At 44.0% G+C, this 22,147-nt stretch overlaps 2 protein-coding genes across 9 annotated transcripts; both read right to left on the reverse strand.

The window, feature by feature from the left end:
- Positions 1–643: 643 nt before the first annotated feature.
- Positions 644–6,474, reverse strand: LOC144720559 (CDGSH iron-sulfur domain-containing protein 1-like). The gene is made up of 3 exons (XM_078597358.1): positions 6,339–6,474; positions 4,644–4,873; positions 644–1,450 (listed from the first exon to the last, which is right to left on the reverse strand). The coding sequence occupies exons 1-3, from the start codon at positions 6,352–6,354 to the stop codon at positions 1,355–1,357; spliced, it is 342 nt and encodes a 113-aa protein (XP_078453484.1). The 5' UTR covers positions 6,355–6,474; the 3' UTR covers positions 644–1,354.
- An 883-nt stretch (positions 6,475–7,357) lies between these two features.
- LOC144720561 (dnaJ homolog subfamily B member 14-like) lies at positions 7,358–21,868 on the reverse strand. 8 transcript variants are annotated; one of them, XM_078597366.1, is made up of 8 exons: positions 21,523–21,856; positions 18,749–18,962; positions 16,634–16,694; positions 15,283–15,428; positions 13,689–13,927; positions 12,663–12,793; positions 11,030–11,072; positions 7,358–8,104 (listed from the first exon to the last, which is right to left on the reverse strand). In XM_078597366.1, exons 2-7 carry the CDS (start codon positions 18,900–18,902, stop codon positions 11,066–11,068), a joined length of 738 nt encoding a protein of 245 aa, XP_078453492.1. In that variant the 5' UTR covers positions 18,903–18,962; positions 21,523–21,856; the 3' UTR covers positions 7,358–8,104; positions 11,030–11,065. The 8 variants fall into 8 exon arrangements, with proteins under 8 accessions (XP_078453492.1, XP_078453489.1, XP_078453488.1 ...); XM_078597363.1 differs by lacking the exon at positions 13,689–13,927 and having other exon boundaries at positions 21,523–21,868; XM_078597362.1 differs by lacking the exon at positions 13,689–13,927 and having other exon boundaries at positions 10,934–11,072; positions 21,523–21,866.
- Positions 21,869–22,147: the final 279 nt, after the last annotated feature.

Below are 22,147 nucleotides of genomic sequence, written 5' to 3' on the forward strand. Positions count from 1 at the left end.
CTTTCGGTAAAGCCACGTGACTTTATCGAAAGAACCAAAGAGTATGAATTCTCTTAACTACTCTTCAATGTACATGCCCATTAATAAATCCACGGATCTTCATATTATCCACATTAATAGCAAATATCAGGACTTGTAACTATAACTGGTGTCACATCGTCAAGAATATCAACATTAACTGAGCAAATCAGTCGCCCATGCTTTGTGCACTGCACTCTGAACCAGTAAAGACAAGTTCATTTCTAACCACAGCTAACATTGCTCAGCTCCGATAAGCACGGTTGGCTACGTACGGTGCGAAAGAAGTTCAACGAACAATACAATCGGTGATGAGTGATATCTGTACACCAGTCCTTCCCCTACCCTTTCGCCAACTTGCGCTCACCAGAAAAAAGTTCAGTAAAACCCCCCGTTACTGACACAGCGTGGGGGAAGGACTTCATCCAGCGGTCGATCAGTAAAACTGCTGGGAATTATGACTACACTATACACACATGCACAATAAATATCACGAGTGACAATCTATCCGCTGCTGGCTAAAGGCTTCAAGCCGTCAGTAAGTAGCCCTCAATGGAGTTGAATTTAGCAGTTTCCCCCAAAGAAGCAAAAATTTAAAAGAACAGGGCAAGTTTTGAAAACCCCATTTTGCAATGAATGTTATTTATTAATAATCAACACAGAGCATTGCAATTCAATCGAAAATACCCTTATACATTTACATATCTACCATAAAGCGTTTTTGAGGTCATGGATTAAGTTTATTTTTACTCTACAGCAATTACAAGTTAAGGCTATGTGATTTGTAATTCAAATCAATTTAGTGCATTCCCACAAAAATCATGAATGGCAGCTGAAACATTAAATGCTTGCCTTCGTTTTGCCACAGGTTATTTTTGCACAGCCTGTTCAAGAAAACGGGATGATAAAATATAATTGTATTCTGTTAATTTCACATATTCGGAATTGCACATATCAGTGATGATTTTGTTTCCGCCAAGATTTTTTTTTTCTTCCAAAAATAGATGGCTTCTGTCTAAAAGACAATCATGTTACCGAAGGCAGAATTAAGTCCTATACGTATATATGTGCACTTGGATATGCAACAATAAATGAATTCTGTATACGAATAAAGTATTATATTTAATATTCCTCTTTCACCATCCTGTCCACACCTTGTACAGTATATTTCATTGGCAGATAAAATAATCAGAGGCAGCACGCTTTAAACACCAAATATCTGACATTTAACCCAAAAATGTGTATTACACCAAAATGAACCCAGATCGATAACCAAACTCTTCCCAGGGTGGACGGACGGACCACTCATGCCCAGCTGCAGTGGATCTTGGACGTCTCATTCGGAGCTCTTCTTGTTGTTGATGATGAGAGGTCCGACGTTGTCTCCCGTCGTCTCATTGTGCTTGGCGTGCGCGCCGTCACAGTACGGGAACTGGGATGTCGGTAGGCAAGCACAAGCACAAGCGCGTGCACACACGCATACATCACTTCTATCCATTACGGTGAGCACCGAAGAGCTTACGTTGCAATAAAACTTCACGCTTTATCTTCTTGGTTCTTTCGGTAAAGTCACGTAGAAGGGAAATAATAAAATAATAAAATTAAAACGTTAATTTTGTTATTAATTTATAATAAAATAATAAAAATAAAGCATAATAAAATAATTATTTTATTGGTTCTTTCGGTAAAGTCACGTAGAAGGGAAATAATAAAATAATAAAACATAATAAAATCATTATTTTATTTTATTATGTTTTATTTTTATTTCCCTTCTACGCGACTTTACCGAAAGAACCAATAAAATAATTATTTTATTTTGCTTAACTTTTATTATTTTATTATTTCCCTTCTATGTGACTTTATTGAAAAAACCAAGAAGATGAATCCCTGCAGCCACGAAAGCTTTAAATCGAAATTTCACACTTTATCTTAATCTAATTACTTAATTGTGGGGGAAAAAAACATATAGCGATGTCGCCGCACCACTGGCAAAAACTCATGCTCATTTGCAGGCTGGAACCCGATACAAATTTAAAACGTCAAAAGTTGCCTCTCGGAGTCCCCCCCGTGGCTCTACTGCAGCAGCGCAGTGTAATGGTTTTGAGATGAATTGTGGTGTCAAGTGGCGTGTGTTGCCGAGGCACGAAAATGCTGCCTGAATGCTAAATCCTTTTCCTTGTCAATTAACCCCTAGATGAAGGCCTCCAACCACCACGTCGGTCGTGGAAGTTGTCTCAACGTGCTTCCCCATATGATTCGGTACAAGTTGGTGGAGGGAGGGGCCCCACAACTGATTCAGTTATCACCTGCCGCTAGTACTCGCTCTGGCTGTGAAATGAACATTGGTCACTGGTTTCATAATCTAGTGCATTTACCACTTAGCTAAGTTGAAACTGCATCTGTCTCCATTATAAGAAACTTAATTTGTCTATCTGTAATTCAGTATTTCAGTTACTGAACTTATAAGAGTATTTTTCTTTCTTGCAGAGCAAGGGCTTAACATGAGCTATTGTATAAACTACGAACTACGTAAATCTATAACCTTTTACCGAGAGCAAAACAATCTGATAGTAAACATGCACCATGGAAAATCTAACGGGCATTTTTTAATTTTCAAGTTCCTATTTGTTTTGTGTTGAGAGTTTGACATTTGTTGTAAAATGCCAAAAAATCTGAGTACCTTCACAATTGATGGTCTAAGCATAGCGAGGCTTCAAGTGACTCATGCAATGTAGCTTTATTAAAACAAAATTTTCAACAAAGATTAACTGCCTATAAAACGGTTTATTACCGGCTTGTATTTGCTATAAGAATAGCCAATTTCCATCTCGCCAACACCACAACTCCCACGTTTTCAAAATGTACGCTTAAATACTTCAACATGCTCCATAATGGCTGAGACACGGAGGGAGGCATATTTAACATTTTAAATGAAGCAAAAACAGAAGCCATGGTTTTGCAATAGACAACAGCAGAGTTTGGCATCTCTCCCACTTAGTCAAGGCCAAATCTGACAAACGCTACTGAGAGGACCTATCACATGTTTCAAATTTTCCTGTAACAAATAAAATAATTAGGCCGACACGACTATTCTCGGAAAATTCCATTATATACCTGGAAACGAAAAATCATGAAAAGGTACATCTATAGTGTGAGCCACCCATGCAAAATATACACAGAAAGTATTTGTATAGGTTGTTTGAGACAAAGCCAATAATGTCCAAGGGCTTTAATGCTTGAATGTTCAGACAGGCATCGCAATGGTTTTTGGGCCAACAGAAGTCAAAACCAACCGCAGGCGTATGTGTTGGCAGACGTCGAATATTCTTTAGTTGGCTGTGAACTCTGCGGTTTTATTCACACACTTTATAAACCAATGTATGATTTCGATTTAAAGCTTTCGTGACTGCAGCGTTTCATCTTCTTGGTTCTTTCGGTAAAGTCACATACAAGGGAAATAGGAATACAAAAAAATTCTCACTACGTTTCGGCCACAACGCAAGCAGCCGTCCTGCGTTGTGGCCGAAACGTCGTGAGAATTATTTTTTTTCTACGTGACTTTACCGAAAGAACCAAGAAGAACAATGTTATGATGTATTACTGTATTCCATAGGGAGGGTGGGTAAGCAGTAGCACGGTGGTCAGCGCACTTTGCTAAGAACCAGAAAACCTGATTTTGTTTTCCGGCCATGGCAAAAATCAGTGATGAGTCACATCTGAACTGATATTGACCCACTTCACCAGTTCCCGCAATTTACCAGTGTGAAGTATGGTAAAAAAAAACCTCAACGATCGACATGTCGCAGGGAGGTCTTCACCTGGCAATGTATTGACAAAGAGTTGCCAATTAGTATTAATGTATAAAGAAGGTCGGGGTAAAGCAATTAAACATGTGCTTTGCTCATTCCACAACTTGCACAAGAGCCTCCGCCACTACATGGCGAACTAGGGAGTACTCACACTTTATCCTGTTGGGTGAGCGGAGGTGGAGGGGAGATTTAAAAAAAAAGACGTGTTTACTGTTTCAACGACTACATCAGGAGATCGAATATAACCGGCCACGCTCGGAGTAAAAATCCAGTGTGCTAACCATTCTACCACGACATGCCCTCTTGTGACCCTTACGTGCCCTCTGTTATGGTTACTCATTCCTCAGCCCTTGCACTCCCCTGCCATCTCCAAGTAACTCAAATTGTGTCCCCGCTTTTTAAACTATGTAAAGCGCCTTGAACTAAGGCGCTCTGTAAATAAAAGATAAGATATAGGTCACAAACACTACAGGCCACAGACAATGCTTATACACGAACGAGGTGTTAAACGCATGTGGCCCGTGCAGAAAGCAATAACCGTGGGCACACACCCGTGTCACGTACGCATGTCGAGTGTGGAATACATCTTCTTGGTTCTTTCGGTAAAGTCACGTAGAAGGGAAGTAATAAAATAATAAAAATAAAAAAATAAAACATATTAAAATAATTCTCACTGTCATACCTAACCATTATGTTTTTTTATTATTTTATTACTTCCCTTCTACGTGACTTTACCGAAAGAACCAAGAAGATGCATCCCTGCAGTCACGAAAGCTTTAAATCGAAAAAATGTGGAATACATGTCAAGCAATTTGCCTTTTTGGAGCGCCAGCAGCGGCAGAAGGCAGCCTTCTCGCCGAGGTCTTCCACATCAATGGCGTGAACCACCTTGGGGTTGTCCTTGTCCAGTCCCGGGTTCGCCTGGCACTCCTTGCCAGAGCAGCAGCCACCTTTTTTCGCGTAGCAACACTTGTAGCCCTTGTAGCCCAGGTAGCCGACGAGCGCCACGCCACCCGTCACTCCAAGAAGCTTGGCCCAGTTCCAATCTGAAATCGTTTTGATTTGCAAAGGACGTACGAGTGAGACCAGTTGTGGACCCCCCCCCCCCACATCATTATTAGCGATTGGGATTGTCCACTATGGCAAGTGAGCTCAACACATTTCCTCGTGTGCATCGCCAACAAAAACTACACATTGACAAGAGGATTCACAATATTAGCGACTAAAGAGCAGTGATGCATCAGTTCACGTGCAGGAGATGGTGTGACACAGCGAGATCAAATTTCGATTTAAAGCTTTCGTGACTGCAGGGATTCATCTTCTTGGTTCTTTCGGTAAAGTCACGTAGAATGGAAATAATAAAATTATAAAAATAAAACAGACTGTCTACTCGACAGACCTGCTCTCCACCTGAGGACGGCTGCTTGCGTTGTGGCCGAAACATCGTGAGAATTATTTTATTGTTTTATTTTTATTATTTTATTATTTCCATTCTACGTGACTTTACCGAAAGAACCAAGAAGACAGCGGGATCAATTGACGCAAACAGCGTGGAAAGAACGTCATCCAGATGTGATGTGGATAACTAATGACCGAAAATGATGCGCTGGATGAGAAAATTAAGATAATGCTTGGGTATGGCAATATGTTCTGGAGCTAAATGTAAGTGTCGAGGTCTGCTAGCCACGAGATTGCTTCAGCAGAGAGGTCGTGTAGTTGTGATATTACTCCTCCTTAGAAGGAGCGCAGACTATCGTGGTTTACTGCATGGTCCACAGGCGTAACGTGGCTAGAGTCGCACTATAGCTAGTTTTTAATGTTCTATTCACGAAGGAGATGTGCGCATCGGCCTGTAGATGTTCTGATGCAGTTCATGGTTCCACCACCGGTGTCTTCGAGAAATGTCAAAGTCAGGATGTGTCAGGAGTTTGGGTATCGAATTAGGTGGTTCATTACGGGCGTGCCAATTGTTCCACTGTCTTCGCCAGCATACGTGCGGGTCTGGGTGAGTCTAGGATGGTGACAACGCAAACCCAGAATGGTTTAATAATTATGCCGATGAACAAATCTAATCAACAATGACTGCGGCAAAGGATGGTAATGATGGTGGTGGTTGATGATGATTGATACATTTGATTTTTAAATCATTATCGTGTGTTTATTACAAGCAGGCTGTGCAGGCATCGACAATCAATTATTCGTCCCAAGCAACGTACGCTAACTGCGATCAATCGGGCGCCAACCGGTGTCCATCCATGAGCGCGCACACAACCCGGCAACGCTTCCAGACAAGACCGTGGTCGCAATCCAGGCCTAGAGCGAGGCGCGGTCAACGGGACCGCGAACAAGCTGGGTTTTTTTTACTTTGCCTAAAATAACTTCCAGTTAAAAACACCCGCGCGCACACACACAGACACACAAGGGCAGGCGATAAAACTTCGCTGACATCTGGGGGGCAGGGAGGTAGGCGCGCACGTAAAGAAAGGAGGTAAAGGATGAGGCGAGCGATACCTTTCAGGACATCCATGTCGGCGCACGGGTCGAACACGTGTGTACTTGGGTCAAGGGCGTTAGGCGCTTCCGGGCCACGTGACCCAGGCGGTTACGCGGTTGCCGTGGCGACGCGATTACCGTGGCGACGCGGTTGCCACGGCGATCCGGTTACCAGGGCAACCGCGCGACTTTATTCGCTGTCGTTCAGTGTGGTCCAGAATCAGATTGATCAGAATTCGCATTTGTACTGGAGGAATCCGATGAGCTGTGAGCCTGTAACCTACAAACAATACAAAAAAATAACACGATAGAAGTGCGAAGTATAGCAAAAGGTAAACAAATCACTTCAACAAAAAATATGTACAGTATATACAAATAAAAGTAAAAAATAAATATTTTATTTTACACAGATAAGGCCCACAGAGCTTTGTAGCTTCTTTTTCAGAAGCGACCCGCTCAAATAAATAATCTAAACGCGTGATGTTGATTCTAAATGTGGAGGGAAAAAAGCGGAGGATCCGGAGAATATCAACGCGACCACGGGGAGAGAGACACGCACACTCCAAATATACAGCATGTTGGGATCGAACCCACGACCTCCTGCATACCAGGCGAGGTAGTTAACATCTCGACTCCGTGAAGCAAAACTTAATTGGTGATGCTGCTGTTCCTGCGTTGGCAGAGGTGCATAAGCACAAATAACAACAACAACCTAGACACGCTCATCATTAGCACTGTGTTCTTAAAAGGAAAAAGTTATAAAACACATTCCTGCGGAGAGAGCTGGTAGGAACGTTGGGTTGCTCGGTCAATGGCCAGGGTCAACGGCGGCGTGATGTATTCCGCAAATATGCCAGACTGTGAGGGCGGGCACAAGCCGGCGTGAGTAGGTTAAACGTTGAGTTTTATAAGGGCACCACGGGGTGACCTGCCCCTCCCCACCCAGCCCCACCCCTCCCACCCCCCACCCAGCCCCACCCTCCCCACCCAGCCCCTCCCCACCCAGCTCCTCCCCACCCAGCCCCTCCCTCCCCACCTAGCATGATTGTTCAGGTGGAAAGCACTTGTGGTGGTTTAGGAGGGATTTGGTTTGAGTCTCCAGAAAGGGAAAAATTCCTCCAATAACATTAGATTAGCTGTTCTCAGGTGTGCCCTTTGCTAGCAAGGGCGATGTCACCTGCGTTTCTGAACGTTCGAAATAATGTCCGTCGCGGCTCGCTTATATATGTTCGTGACGATGTCAGTACCAAGCCTTGAGAGAGGAAATTGTTCACAATTCTCTTGTGGTTGTGTTTAGCAGCGACGTGTACCTTGAAAGTATGGTAGCAGAGCATCGCGTCGATTAGGTGTGGCGCCAGGATAAATACCCACAAAAAGATACACCACCTCGTCCAGGCGGTGCTCTCGTGCGCAAATGATGTCGGCGGTAATATTCTTCCAGTACGCCGAGCGCCGCTATTTTCACTCAGGCGCACACGTTTTAGCAGCGTTAAAGGCAAACCGGAAAGTGGCCTCCTGGCAGCAGAGAGGCTGTTGATGCTGAAAACCATCTTCCATGAGGGAGGTGAAGGCAACGATCTGCTCGCAGAAGCGATGACCGGTTAGACGTCCAGCTTGTTTGGGAGCCAGTTGGGAAGGGGTCGATAATGGAGGCAAGTCTGGCAAGCTTGCAGATGGATGACAAGAGGGATATTGGCCCTCTAGATGGACAACAAAAACCTGTGGCTTTCCTGCTTGCAGAATGACGATGACTTTGGCTTGCTTCCATGCTTTCATGATTTTGCCTGCCCATTGCATAATGGGGGAAGATGGTCCAGCAGGAGCCGGGTACAGGAAAAGTGACAATCGGTTATGAGCACTTGGCAGATTCCTCTAAAATACTCATTCTCCTAAAGCAAGTTTGCACATGAATAAATTATACGGCTGATACAGGACTCATTTAATGACGTTTAAGTAACATGTTTATTGGGATAATAAACAGAAGACGTATAATGGTGCATTGATATCGATTTTTAAACTCTTACGCATACATGGAAATTCATGTGTAGGAATCAATGTTTCTCAATTCCTATTTATACATTATTGCTTTGTGTTTCACGTGGTCCCTTTAGCCACTAATAATAATCGATTTTGGAATCAAATCTTGGCGATCAATCTCGACAATTCATTGAACTGAATATCAACAGGCACTTTCATCATCAGTAACAAAAACACAACATTTGGTTCCATCTGCCTATGGTCCTTTTGAACTCGTGTTTTCCAGCAGCTTGTCTGATGGGAACGCAGCTTCAACGAACACTTTGAGTCCCAATCACTGCAGTCCAGCATTATTTAAAACAAATATTGGGAGCTTTGCACCCATTATGCACAGAGATACACTAAGGACCATTGAATTCTATTCAGCTGCTCAAATACTTACGTGATTCATGTTTCTTTCTACATTTCTCACATTTTGATTAAAATAAAAAATACTCAAGTGTTTTTTTCCCCCTGCTCAATGGAGCACGGGGCCCTCTCTACATTCTCCATTCCAATAGCGGGGACCGGACTCTTCATCGGACAACTTCCCTATAGAGGGGTGAAGGGCCGAGTTTAGCCCTGAACTGTGATTTTAACTAGCAATCTTCCGAATATAAGACACACACTCTAGACATTCCATTCATTGGCTGCCACACCATAGTTATTCTTGAACCATCATCCATATTATAGCGATGTGTCCTGCTCAAGGGCAACTATTTTCTAAACAGTTTGAATTTATCACATCCCTGTGATGGTGTGCAGAGGTCTTGTCCAGCAGATGATAGGAAATGGCTGCTGATGATGATGATGGTGGTAAAAGAGCTCTGTATTTTTTTCTTAAAAGAGAATAAAACGAATATTTCACAAAACCTACAAGCAAAAAAAGGTTTTTGTATTCGACGCCTGAGGAGTGTTTTTATACTGAGGCTTACGACGAAAATTGCATCTCTTCTTCTCAATTACTCTTCATGAAACTTAGCAACAATTGTAGATATTTATATAGAGTAACCTAATTCATATTTTACTTTTTTATAACATGGCCTCCATTCTTTCTGAATGGTACTTATCCCAACATGGAACTAAGAGGCAGTATTCCACCATTGTAAACAGATCAACCGTCATCACGTACAGTAGTGGCATTTTTTGTTAAATGTTTCCAACATAACCCATTAAATGGCAGAAAATACTCAAGTGTGAGGGTGCCAGGATTTGGCTGTAGAGTGGATGGGGCAGCACCATCGGCTCAACTGAAAAATTACTTCTGATGTCCATGGGCTCATGCGTGGTCAGGCATTTCCATATCGGTGTTTCAAAAATAACACCATATAAGTCCGCTGCTGTTATTTTGTGAGTCTAGAGCAGGGTTTCTTAAACGGCAGTCCTCGTGACCAACCACGCTATGTTTTGCCACGTTTACCAATTTACTTCTCCCATTCCCATTCAACTATTTATTCGCTCCACGCGGCACGCGCTCGATGATTGTAAATCGTGTCCTATGAGGACTCGAGTTTTGGACACCCTGGCCTAGAGCAAATTATGTTAATTTCAAATTTGTTTGGCAAGCCTTGGTAAATATAAAGCCCATAACTGCACCAACTAATACTGGTAGGAACAAACTGGTTCCACTAGCCCACAGGGGATGATTGTGTCCGTCCGTCGTGCAGGGAGGGGCTGGGTGAGGAGGGGAGGGTGGGGAGGGGCTGGGTGGGGAGGGGAGGGTGGGGAGGGGCTGGGTGGGGAGGGTGGGGAGGGTGGGGAGGGGCTGGGTGGGGAGGAGCTGGGTGGGGAGGGGCTGGGTGGGGAGGGTGGGGCTGGGTGGGGGGTGGGAGGGGTGGGGCTGGGTGGGGAGGGGCAGGTCACCCCGTGGTGCCCTTATAAAACTCAACGTTTAACCTACTCACGCCGGCTTGTGCCCGCCCTCACAGTCGCGCATATTTGCGGAATACACCACGCCGCCGTTGACCCTGGCCATTGATCGAGCAACCCAACGTTCCTACCAGCTCCCTCCGCAGGAATGTGTTACCACACATATCTATGGGCCCATTTTTTGCCAGTATCAAAAATGGTGTGTGAACATCTTAACACCTGTTTTATTGGCAGAAAGGGAAATCCCTATTTATACCACAGAGCAGTCGAGAATATGTTATTCAATTACATAATACAATAAAAAAAATTAAATCTACTGCAATATACATTCACCATTACAATGCAGGTCTTGAAAATTGTGAACATCTTAAGTATGCAAAACACAGTTAATAATAATAATAACCATAGTAATTCGTGTATATATCTATATAAATATCTATATAAAAGCATATGCACATAAAGTGTCGTCGTGTTTTAAATCAATAGGATAATTTGTGTTCTTGATATTCTGCTTGAGAGTGTTGTGGATAATGTGTTTGGTTATATTCCAAATTGTCTCATTGCATCATCATGTTCTATATATTATCTGATTTTGTTCCAGATAGTGTGTGTGTTTGTCATCATATACTGGCTCTTCCGTAGCGTAGTAAAAAAAATAGTAAAGGTATTACTAATGTAACTGGAATATTCGTATTCAATAAAAACGAAGTATTTCTGAGTTTACCCACTCTGGCATGGTAACTTCTGCCACCGAAGTGTGTGTTGCAAAGGCTGGTAGCACAGAGGGGCGGTGTGACCCAGAGTTGACACCACAAGAACGTCACCTTGCTCATGCTTCATGAAGGAGATTCTCAACCTCTTCAGAGCCTGCAACGTCATTAGTATGATTAGAGTATCACGAGTCAAACATTGCGAAGTGTAACTATTTGGGTCAGTCTGCCACAACACTTTGTTTTTGAAGCTAACATTTAATACATCTTGACTTAAAGTTTTCGTGACTGCAGGAATTCATATTCTTGACTGGACCGAAAGACCCAAGAATACTAACATTTTATTCGTTTTCATTTCTACACGAATTGAACACGTACTCCCTCGTGCTATACTGTTAAAGCTGCAATGTGAATAACTCAAATGTGTGAAAAGCTGTGAAAACGCGTTAGCTTTCCTGTACATGTCTTCCTCCATTTTATTCGGGCTCATGTCTGAATTCATTTATGCTCCATAGAGTGTGTATAATAAAGCATGCCTTGATGTATAACTTACATTAATCTCAGCCAATTTCTACAGCGAAATTATCAAAGCTCGCCACTTTCTGTAATCGATATTTTAGCAGTAATTTTTCAATACAATGCTGCATGAAAGCCTCCCCACACAATGTTGGTCACGGCAGTTATTTGACCATACTTCACCACACTGGTCAATGTGGGTTAATGAGAAGAAGGCGCAGGGGGGGGGGACGTTAGATATTACTTGCCGCTAATGTTAGCTGTGGCAGCGAATCTAACTCACGTGGCCAGGTTCACAGGGCAGTATGTGAACGACTGCTTTTCCTCCCAAAACCTTGTAACATCACCATAATTAATCCTCATCAGTTCTCATCAACCGAACGGATATATGTCAATAAGTTCTGCCCTTCTAATAGCTACAACATGTTATTTCTTACCTATAGCTGTCATAGTAAGTCGTATCCTGTATGGAAACATTCGTGTTTTGGTAACCACCAACAACAGAGAGTTGTATTGTGCTGCCCACTAAGTTGTGCAATATCCAGCTCGCTGGGTGACTCAGGCGGCTGACACACTGCCAGTCAGCACTGCAGAGAGCCTGGGTTTAAATCTGGGTTTTAGACGCCAATGATAAAACCAGTTTATAAAGTGGAGAAACTTGGTGGTTTCAGCCGTGTCAACAATAACTGCAGAAAGAAAACATCACCAGGGGTTTTCACCAAAGTTGACTCAATTCCAGCTCTGAGGATAAGGTGTTCCTTTTTGGCATGCAATTAATATTGTCTATCGGTAAGGCATTTGAGAATAAGTACCACCTTGTGTGGATGAGAGGCAATGGAAGAGACTTCAAAAGTAGTTCTGTAGTACTCCTTGTTTCTTTCGGAAAAGTCACGTAGTTAGAAATAAAATAAAATAAAACAAATCACGACGTTTCGATTGCAACACAAGCAATCTTCATCAGGTGGTAAAACCACGGCAAGAAAAAAATCGCTGAAGTAGGAGAGAGAGCTGCCGTGACAAGAGGTTATATAGGTAAGAAGGGGGGAGGGGCAAGGGGGGAGAGAGAGAGAGGGGGGGGGGGAGCGCTGCGTGAGCGCTAAGGGGAAAGAAGACGCGAGGCTGGGGGGGAAGTGGACGGGGCTGGAAGTAGTTCTCTAACATGCAGTGATGTTCCACTGCTTTCGGTCAAAGTCACAAATACAAATGCCTTCGTCGTTATCAATGGCCTCACCGAAATATATGCATCTTTAGTTTCGGAGACCACTTGTATAAGGATATCTGGTACATCGTGCTCGCCACCATTACCACCACAAGGCCAAGTAATATCCAGTTGAAATCGGCACAAAACTTCTGCACTCGACACTGGCAGAGGGGGGGAAAGGGGCCAGTAACGATCAGTTATAGATTTGAAGCTTTCGTTACTGCAAGGATCCATACTCTTAGTTCTTTCGGTAAAGTCACGTAGGTAAAAAATGAAATTAAAATTTTAAAAAAATAAAATAAAAATCACGACGTTTCGGAGGCAACACAAGTCTCCGTCATCAGGTGGGACCGTCACAGCCAGATTTGCTGCATCAAGTGAGGCATGGATTCAAGATGCAAGCTCTTAAATACAAGTTAAGGGGGAGGAGAGGGGGGCGGAGCTTATCAGACCTCCTGATGACGGAGACTTGCGTTGCCTCCGAAACGTCGTGATTTTTATTTTATTTTAATTTATTTTAATTTCATTTTTTACCTACGTGACGTTACCGAAAGAACTAAAAGTAGTAACAATCAGCTGTAACAACCGTAGTCTACATTCGACTGAGCGCGAGACGTCATGGTGCAGCACCTCTGCAAAATGTTTTCCAGAGTAATTTACGGAATGATAGTTACATGAACTCGATGTGTTCGCTGTAAATGCATTTGCTTCATTAATTATTTGCTTAAGTAAGTGACAGCATTTGCACTCTAAGCGTTGTAGATTGTGGAGTTGCAATGCTTAATATACTTGTCAAGATTATGTGGAGTGGACCGCAGTTTAATTACTTTTATGTCAACGTTCTTTATATACTGGAGGTACTGGAGGTACAGCAACGCACAGCAATTATACAATAACATTCCCAAGTACAATTGCACACGTAGGAAACTGATATAGCGATAAGTCACATTGTGAAAATTGCTTTTGTATTGTATAGTGAAAGATGACACCGTGCCACATCCTGTCATTAAGTCACCAAATTGCTCTGCACATCACTACGCTCTGCAGCAAATTTACCCTGACGGTCTTGGCTCCATATTCCCTTCTTGTAAATGAGTGGTACGGCTTGCGTGGGGATGATGGCGCGTCTCCGTCACTGTTGCTGGAGCACGTGTGGCGGTTCGCGCTGCGTTGGAAGGGGCGGCTGTCTTCGGCGTTGTCGCTGTCGCTGCATCTTGAGGCGAACGTATGCCACCCAAGATCGTATCTGCCACGTTCTGCCGCATCCGTGAGCACCTCGTGAGACTTGTTGAGTTCTAGAAAACCATTGCAGGCACGGACAATGTCTGACAGGGCCGTTGTCTTCCATTGTGTCTGCAGCATGGAAATGGGCGTGACTTGCAAAGAGTTTAAAAGGCACAAAACTGAAAATATGCAAAAAGCAGCTGTGCTGCTTGTGCAAAGCATCGCACTCGTGATTGGTTCACAGTCACGTACAGAGGTTCGTCTAACAGATGTGCTCATGCTCAACTTTTGCCTTCCACACCAGTAAGGGATCGTGCTCACGGAATTATGTAACCGAGTGGCAATGATGTACGATGCCACGTCTTGCTGATTAGACTCAATGAAGTTGAAATCGGTCCACAGTTTACATTCTCAAACACATACATGAATATCGAATTCCTCTTGACTAGAGGATTAAACTCGATTTGCTTGAATCAAATGAAGTACATTCTTTTTGTTGCTTAGTTCATTTATGAAAGCACACCTGAGCATGGATCGCCATGGACTATTGCCAGGTGTAAGGACAAAAGTGTTTGGATAATGGCTCAATATAATCAGTGCCCATGAGGTGGCTGAATGGTGTGGGTGGCTGATACCAAGTAAGAGACAGAGCAGATGGGGGTACTGCTGGAGATGCTGGGTTTGAATCATAGCAGATGCCTATGATTACATCAATTTATTAAGTATAGGAAGTTGACAGTCGCAGTCACTTGATACAGCTATCGTGCTGTGACTGTTCCACCTGAAGACGGAAGCTTGTGTTGCTTCCGAAACGTCGTGATTTTTTATTTTATTTTTATTTTACTTTTATTAATTTTAATTTTTTACCTATGTGACTTTACCGAAAAAACCTAAGAATATGAATCCTTGCAGTCACGAAAGCTTCAAATCTAGAAGTCGCAGTCAGACCACGAATGATGGCTTAAAAATAACCGTATTATTACATTCGGATTTCCATTTGGAATATGTCAGTTCAGGGTTATAGACACGTTGGTGTCATTGCCATAACGTGAACTCTCTTTGCAGGACTTATAGGAGAAGTGTGCCCCTAACATGGATACAAAGGCTTTCGAAGTGGCACCAACATTATTCCCGTGGCATCATGTTCCAAGGGCGATCTGCGACACGAGGTGTTTGCACAGTTGTATGCATTTCTGTCGAAATTCTTTCACACCGTGCATCGCCAACCGTGCGAATCGGAGGTGCAGGGTAAGGACATTTGGCTGAGAGTTCTGTATTGCAATGTCTAGAGTTCTGTGACATATTGCCAAGAGCACACGTGGAACGTACAGTTGAGGAGTAATCAACAAATTAAAGAATCAACGCACGGATGCGTTGTGATAAATGGATTTAGATTTTTGTGAAAGACAAAGCGTAGCTTGTTTACTTTTGAATGCATCCGCAGCTCGTGGCATGTGGTTCTTGTTTGGATGAACTTTCAAAGACTGCAACTTGAATGCCCGTCTGATCTCCTCTGTCGACGCTGCAGACTGGACCTCCAACACTTCATAGTAGCTACACGCATTGCATATCCTGTCCATTGGAAGACAATACCGGCCAGCAATTTTGCAAGTTAAAGCTAAAATTGCAATTGTTTAGCCACATTAGAACTCAAGGGACTCGGAGAGTCTCATTTCCCAGGGTGACCTGGATCACTAAAATGGCAAAAGCAATGGCATAAAATAAAATAGCATTTTGAAGGAAATCTAAATTGGAGATTAAACAATCATACATGTATAATGAACTGACAAGGATTTGATATTTATCAAATTAACGTACAGCATTATGGGATGCACCCAGCTTGAATGATGCAAAATAAAACAAAATTATTTTTACAAGTCCACCTTTCGTTGTAAAATGTGTCTATCTGCATATGGGCCTTCCAGACCCCAACGTCATAAAATAATGTGTTTTCATCGTATAACTCTGTATCTTGGCAATTAACGCAATCATGGAGAATCGTCACGTGCTATAATGAATGGAGCAGGACCTGTTTTCAGCAGTGGCAAAATGAAAAACCGTTACATTTTGGACTGTGAACCACATTTTTTCAGCAACATTTGTTTAAGCGTGCAAAGTCTGGGCTGATTTTGACTGTCGGACCTTTTAAACAACTGCTACTGCCAAATGTTTTTGCAAAGACTACTTGACGAAAATTGTAGAGGCCCATTCAGCAACAACAAAAAACCCGATTCAAACGCTAGTGTGCGCTGTGGTGGAAGAACAAAAAGTAAAATAAGTATAACCCGTAAAAACAAAGTTTTTCACTATAAATCCTTTATATGCGTGGCAGCGAACTTAATATAAAGGATTTAAAAATATATTCGCCTGTGGAGGACGCAGGGATCGATCCCGCGACCTTTGGCATGGGAAGCGAGGGCGCTACCAACTGCGCTACTCCGCCACAGCCTGTGGAGGGGTTACGCTCTGGGCTCTTACACTGTGACGTTCAGCCAAAGCCATGAATGAGTTCTATTTGAATATATGTAAAATAAAAAAAATTTGCCGAAAAAGTGTAAAATTTTGGGAATTTTTTTTCACGAACATTAATTGTCTCGCACAACGAGTCTGTGTGGAAAATGTCAACTCGATTGGATCACGGGAAGTGGGTTAAAAAACGACCGAAAGATTTGCACGGTCGTAAGCAAGCAAGCAAGCACGCAAGCAAGCACGCAATTAAGCAAGCAAGCGAACTTAATATAAAGGATTTAACAAAAACGTAAATGTGTGGCCCTCACCTCTCCACGTCCTTCAACATCACTGCGGCTTCTTCATGCTTGTTAACGCAGGCTAGCAGCTCTGCGCGAGAGGCCAACACACGAGGCGTGGAGATCTCTGGTCTCCGCTCAAATATAAATCGGCCCACTGTACAACGTGAGCTGCCACCAGCAGTCACAACTCCATCATCAACATCATATTTTTCATCATCATTTATTTTTTATACCGCGCCTCCAACGCAGTATATCACAAAGGTGCCCTGTGGCAGGGGGCACCCGAAGGCAGCTGTCCCTGTGCAGTGCAAAATGAATGCAACACCGGTCCTGCAAGTGGACTTGAGTCTGCCAGGAGGGGGACCATGTTGCTGTCACTTCCTCATTGAGGTACTATGCGTGGCATTTATCAAACTGGGAAGATTTAAACCGCGATGTCAGCACGCCCGCAATTTTTTCAAATGACACCATGGAATTGCTCACGTCTCCTGTTTAGCAGGAGTGTCCTTGTCGTGGACACACCTGCAGTATTCACCAGGACGGCCGCTGTCCTTGAACCACACACCGTCGCAACAAAGTGGCAAATGCGCTGTCACCGCCAGTATCATTACACTTATTTTAGCCTGCATGCCTTTTCTGGTTCATACGTTTTTTTCGTGAGCAAGTGTTAAGAGTTGGTTTATCCTTTCCCTGCATAAATAAAAAACACTAAAGGTGATGGCTAAGATGATGATGAAGATGATGCCAGTGATCGCAATGAAGGTAATAATAACGGAAGAGTTTAAATTTTTACTTAAAACTTTCGTGACTGCAGGAATTCATATTCTATGGTTCTTTCGGTGAAGTCACGTAGATAGAAAATGTAATAAAAATAATAAAATATTTTTAAAATAAAAAATATATGAAAAAAAATAAACTCACGACGCTTCGATCGCAACACAAGCGGTCGTCATCAGGCGGAGAGAAAAAAGTGGGGCAAGTCTCTAACTGCAACTGCTTATAAAGGTTTAAAATGGGCACAAGAGCAGTAGAGCAGCATGAATGGACGAACTAATATTGTGAGTGGGCGGGGCACAAGAGTCGTGGTGCCGAGCTCGTTCGGAGTAGTCCAAGTGTGCCAGCAGCATGGGCGGGCAGCAAATGTTGATGTAGGAGAAGACAAAGGGGGAGAGAGCAGGGAGAGAGAAGGGGTAGAGGTAGGGGGAGAAGAGATGGGGGGAGAGAGGGGGTAGAGATAGGGGAAGAGAGGGGGGGTAGAGATGAGGGGGGGAGAGAGAGGGGGGGGAGAGATGAGAGGGGGGGAGAGAGGGGGTAGAGAAGGGGGTAGAGATGGGGGTAGAGATAGGGAGAGAGAAGGGGGTAGAGATAGGGGGAGAGAGAGGGGATAGAAATGGAAATGGACGAGTTTGTAATCACAGAAATTATATCGGTGCATATTTCAGTTTTCACAGATTTTATTCAAACCTCTTTCCCCCAAATATAAAAGGACCTGTCAAATGTACCAAACGTCTATAAGCAAAATCCTCTAGGTACGTAAGAGGATTTACTGGGAAAAGGAATAAATATTAGGCCTACTCTACACAAATATAAATAAATAAACGCATGAATCACGAACACTGCCTTCAAAAAGGTAAAAATAAAAACGATTCCAGCCATTCTCAATCCACTAATGGATGAAGGCCTCCCCGTGCCACATCAGTTCGGGGGATTTCTTTTTTACCACTCTTCACCACACTGGTCAGTGAGGGTTGGTGAAGGTGGGGGGGGCATGACTGACTCTGATACAACTTAGTTGTGGCCGGGAATCAAACTCGGGGCTCCCGTGGTCATGCTGCCTTAAAGAGCCCTCCGCTAAATTTCGATTTAAAGCTTTCGTGACTGCAGGGATTCATCTTCTTGGTTTTTTCGGTAAAGTCACGTAGAATGGAAATAATAAAACAATAAAAATAAAACAATAAAATAACTCTCACGACGTTTCGGCCACAACGCAAGCAGCCGTCCTCAGGTGAAGAACAGATCTGTCAGAAAGACAGCGTCTGAATATTTCCATTCTACGTGACTTTACCGAAAGAACCAAGAAGATGAAGCCCTCCGCTAGTTCGCGATAAATTCTGACGACGGAGGGTGCGTGGTTGCAGTTACCATGATCCTCCTCGTCGCAGGGGTAAAGTTGCTGGGCCTTGTCGATGAATCTTCTCGCTTGCTTCGTGTCGCCTCTACTCAGAGCCGCTCGGGCATTCTCTCGACAGCTCATTGCTGCGTCTCTATTGGCCTCCATAGACCCGAGCAGATCCATTACCCGCTACCGGAATAGAAGAACAGCTCAACCCGGCTGAACTGGGCCTCTTCCAGTCACCTGCTTGCAAAAGAGAAAAGCCATTTACTCCATCACTTCCATCATCAACATCATCTTTGACAATTACAGTATTCTACTGCAACTGAATGACTCCCACCTGCCATCCGCCGCGATATTGCAGCGCTACCAGAGATGGGAAGAAAAAAACAGAAGCAACACCGACCTTCCCATCCACCAACACCTGAACAATCAAACACAAAAGCGGTGAAAATCATTACCGGCCATTCTGGGAAACAAGCGGCCAATATCCATGCAGCTGGTACCAACCCATTATCGGCATTTATGGAATGGCAACGTCAAAAACCGACACTTCATGAACATCCTAACAGCATTGGTCCTTGGCGATGCGGCCACCTCTGTCACAAGTGGCAGATAAGGGATGCCCCCAGTGCGACTGTGGCCACGAGTCCCAGACGGTGGCACGTATCGCATTGACCTGCACATGAAGGTCTGTTGTGGTAGGGATAGCACAACTAGACATTCAATTTTTTTTTCGATTTAAAGCCTTCGTGACTGCAGGGATTCATATTCTTAGTTCTTTTGATAAATTCACGTAGAAGGGAAATAATAAACTAATAAAAATAAAACATAATAAAATTATCACGACGTTTCGGCCACAACGCAAGCAGCCGTCCTCAGGTGAAGGACAGGGCTAATTAGGACATCCCTGTTCTTCACCTGAGGACGGCTGCTTGCGTTGCGGCCGAAACGTCGTGAGAATTTTATTGTTCAATTTTTATTATTTTATTATTTCCCTTCTACGTGACTTTACCGAAAGAACCAAGAATATAGACATTCCATTGTGAGCCTTTCCCATAATACAAAAGAAGAGCATCACCATTATCGTCGACAATTACTGTACGGCAGTCATCATCTATTACAATGACAAAGCACTGAAGATGTGGATACAGATACCTAATAACTGTATTGCTGCAATGCCGCACCTTAACTTTTTAATATAATAAAGTGTGGTGAACTTGTATTCGTTCAGTAACCTATTACATTACAAGTGAAATGTAAGCACCACTACCACCACTAAAATCCTTCGGATAGCGAACCACATCAATATCTAGCAGTGCTTCGCAACCGGTGCATAGTGCGCTGCGGAAAAGTTCCAGAGTGTGTTACAGAAAAGTAAAGAACCTCTTTCCGTTGGCCCCAAGTGCTACGTTTACTGGGTATATTTTCATGATCATCACAAACTCAGAACACGTGAAGAAGCTCAACTCACCACAAGAGTTGAAGGGATGGCGGTTGTGAATGGCTGTGCCCCGGATCATACCCACAGAGTGAATGATACATTAGTTGCAGATCGCTGGCACACCGACAAGGTATAATTACTTACTAAGAGTTGTAAGCGATTGAATGGAACCTTAAATGCCCTCGCTCAACGCGGCGTTCTTCATTGCAACTGCTGCGGGACATCCGGCGCGGTCTTTCATGCGGTAAAACAAAAACGTAAGAGGCAAAAAAAAACCCATCGAGATCGTGCTGTCAAACCCGAGCACGTGGCCGACATCACACCGATGCTGTCTTATTGGCGAAAAATGAATGAAGAGCACACTGGGTTCAAGTCTCTCCGACTACACAAGCGACCCGCAGCGTAACAATGATACACACGTGCCGTGAAATATCACGCGCTAATCCTGCCAGTCGGGATGTGATAGTGTCTCAAGGAAATCAGAATATTAATTTATCCTGGAAGAATCCGATGAGCTGTAAAGCTCTGCTTCACAGGTCAGAAGGTTACATCAAATACAAAAAACACGATAGGAGTGCGATGTGTAAGAAAGGTAAACGCATCACTTCAAAATACGCACACAAATGAAATAAACTACTTTATTTTACTTCCCACAAGTGGACCCGGCCACGAACGAACGATGGCTCATCAGGTGTGGCTTCTCACGTGGACATGTTTCATAAGCGCGAGTCGCCGGACAGCTGTTCCATCGGTCGATCTCGTTTAGTTGTCGCCGTTTCCTTCCGTTGTGTCTGCGCGCCACTACCGATGCACTACGTGTACTGTGTTGACCAAATCTCGTTCACGTTGCGGCGAACCGAAATAGCGGCGTCTAGTGCCTGGAGGAATGAACACAAAACGGGCACGAAAGCGACGATTCTTATCCACACACACGCACCGTGTGAGCTGTTATTATTATGATGACAATCAGCCCTTTGTCTTGGTTCTTTCGGTAAAGTCACGTAGAAGGGAAATAATAAAATAATAATAATAAAACATCATAAAATACAATTCTTACGACGTTTCGGCCACAACGCAAGCAGCCGTCCTCAGCTGAACAACAGGGCTGTCGGAAAGACAGCGTCCGAATGTTTTACTTTTATTACTTCCCTTCTACGTGACTTTACCGAAAGAACCAAGAAGATGAATCCCTGCAGTCACGAAAGCTTTCAATCGAAATCAGCCCTTTGTCAATCCACCGCTGGATGACGTTCCTCCTCCTCCTGCTGCTGCACGCCGTGTCAGCTCTGCGGTTGTTTATCCACACTTCAACCATTGCCCGTGTTCCGTGAACGGAGGGCCCAGACACAACGCGATTACCGTGCGTGAAATCCGCGCGTGGGCGAGCGGGGCTCGAACCGGAGTGTGCCCGGTTCGGGTCGCGGTGCGCTCCACTCCACGGCCGCCGCTGGACGCATCGTGGACTCGATGCCTCGTAGCGCAGGAGTAGCGCGCCTCCTGTTTACGACTCTTCACGAACGAAACGAAAGACTTGCGGACAACGGATCCGGCACGGGAGTTCAACGGAGCGCGCATCGGGGAGGGGGGGTGGCCCAGTCTCGACGCGGAAGTTGAAGTTGCCACGTCGGTGCGACTCGCAAACCCGCCCGCGGGCAACTCTCGCTCCAGCGACTTGGTTGCATCCAGCCCCTCGCTCCCGTCTCTCCCCTTCCCTCCATCTCTCTCCTTCCCCCCCCCACCTCTCTTTTTTTATTAATAATTTTTGTTTTCTTTATTTCTTTTTGTATCGTGAAAACTGATAAAGGCGGTGTATATTTTCAGGTTAGGAGCAGAGTTGGAATGACCGTCCGAAACCCATTGCCCCCTTTATTTCTAGAATTACATTACGGGAAAAAGCCATTCCTATTAACGACATTTCGTTGTACCCGCGTATCTCTCTTTAAGAACGCCCATCCCTTTCCGTAAATCCACTCCCTCCCTCCAC

This window comes from Lampetra planeri, chromosome 9 (assembly GCF_965212315.1).
Source record: "Lampetra planeri chromosome 9, kcLamPlan1.2.h2, whole genome shotgun sequence".
Taxonomy (NCBI): Eukaryota; Metazoa; Chordata; class Hyperoartia; order Petromyzontiformes; family Petromyzontidae; genus Lampetra; species Lampetra planeri.

Bases quoted from the DNA above. Each gene is read 5' to 3' on its own strand.
- LOC144720559 (XM_078597358.1), bottom strand. The intron at 1,451-4,643 runs GCAAATTGCTTG...CCGACATCCCAG, and splicing joins GCTGCTGGCGCTCCAAAAAG to TTCCCGTACTGTGACGGCGC.
- LOC144720561 (XM_078597359.1), bottom strand. From the start codon at position 18,902: ATGGATCTGCTCGGGTCTATGGAGGCCAATAGAGACGCAGCAATGAGC. The intron at 16,695-18,748 runs GTAACTGCAACC...CCTCTCGCGCAG, and splicing joins CTGCGACGAGGAGGATCATG to AGCTGCTAGCCTGCGTTAAC. The intron at 15,429-16,633 runs GTGAGGGCCACA...TCCAATGGACAG, and splicing joins ATGTTGAAGGACGTGGAGAG to GATATGCAATGCGTGTAGCT.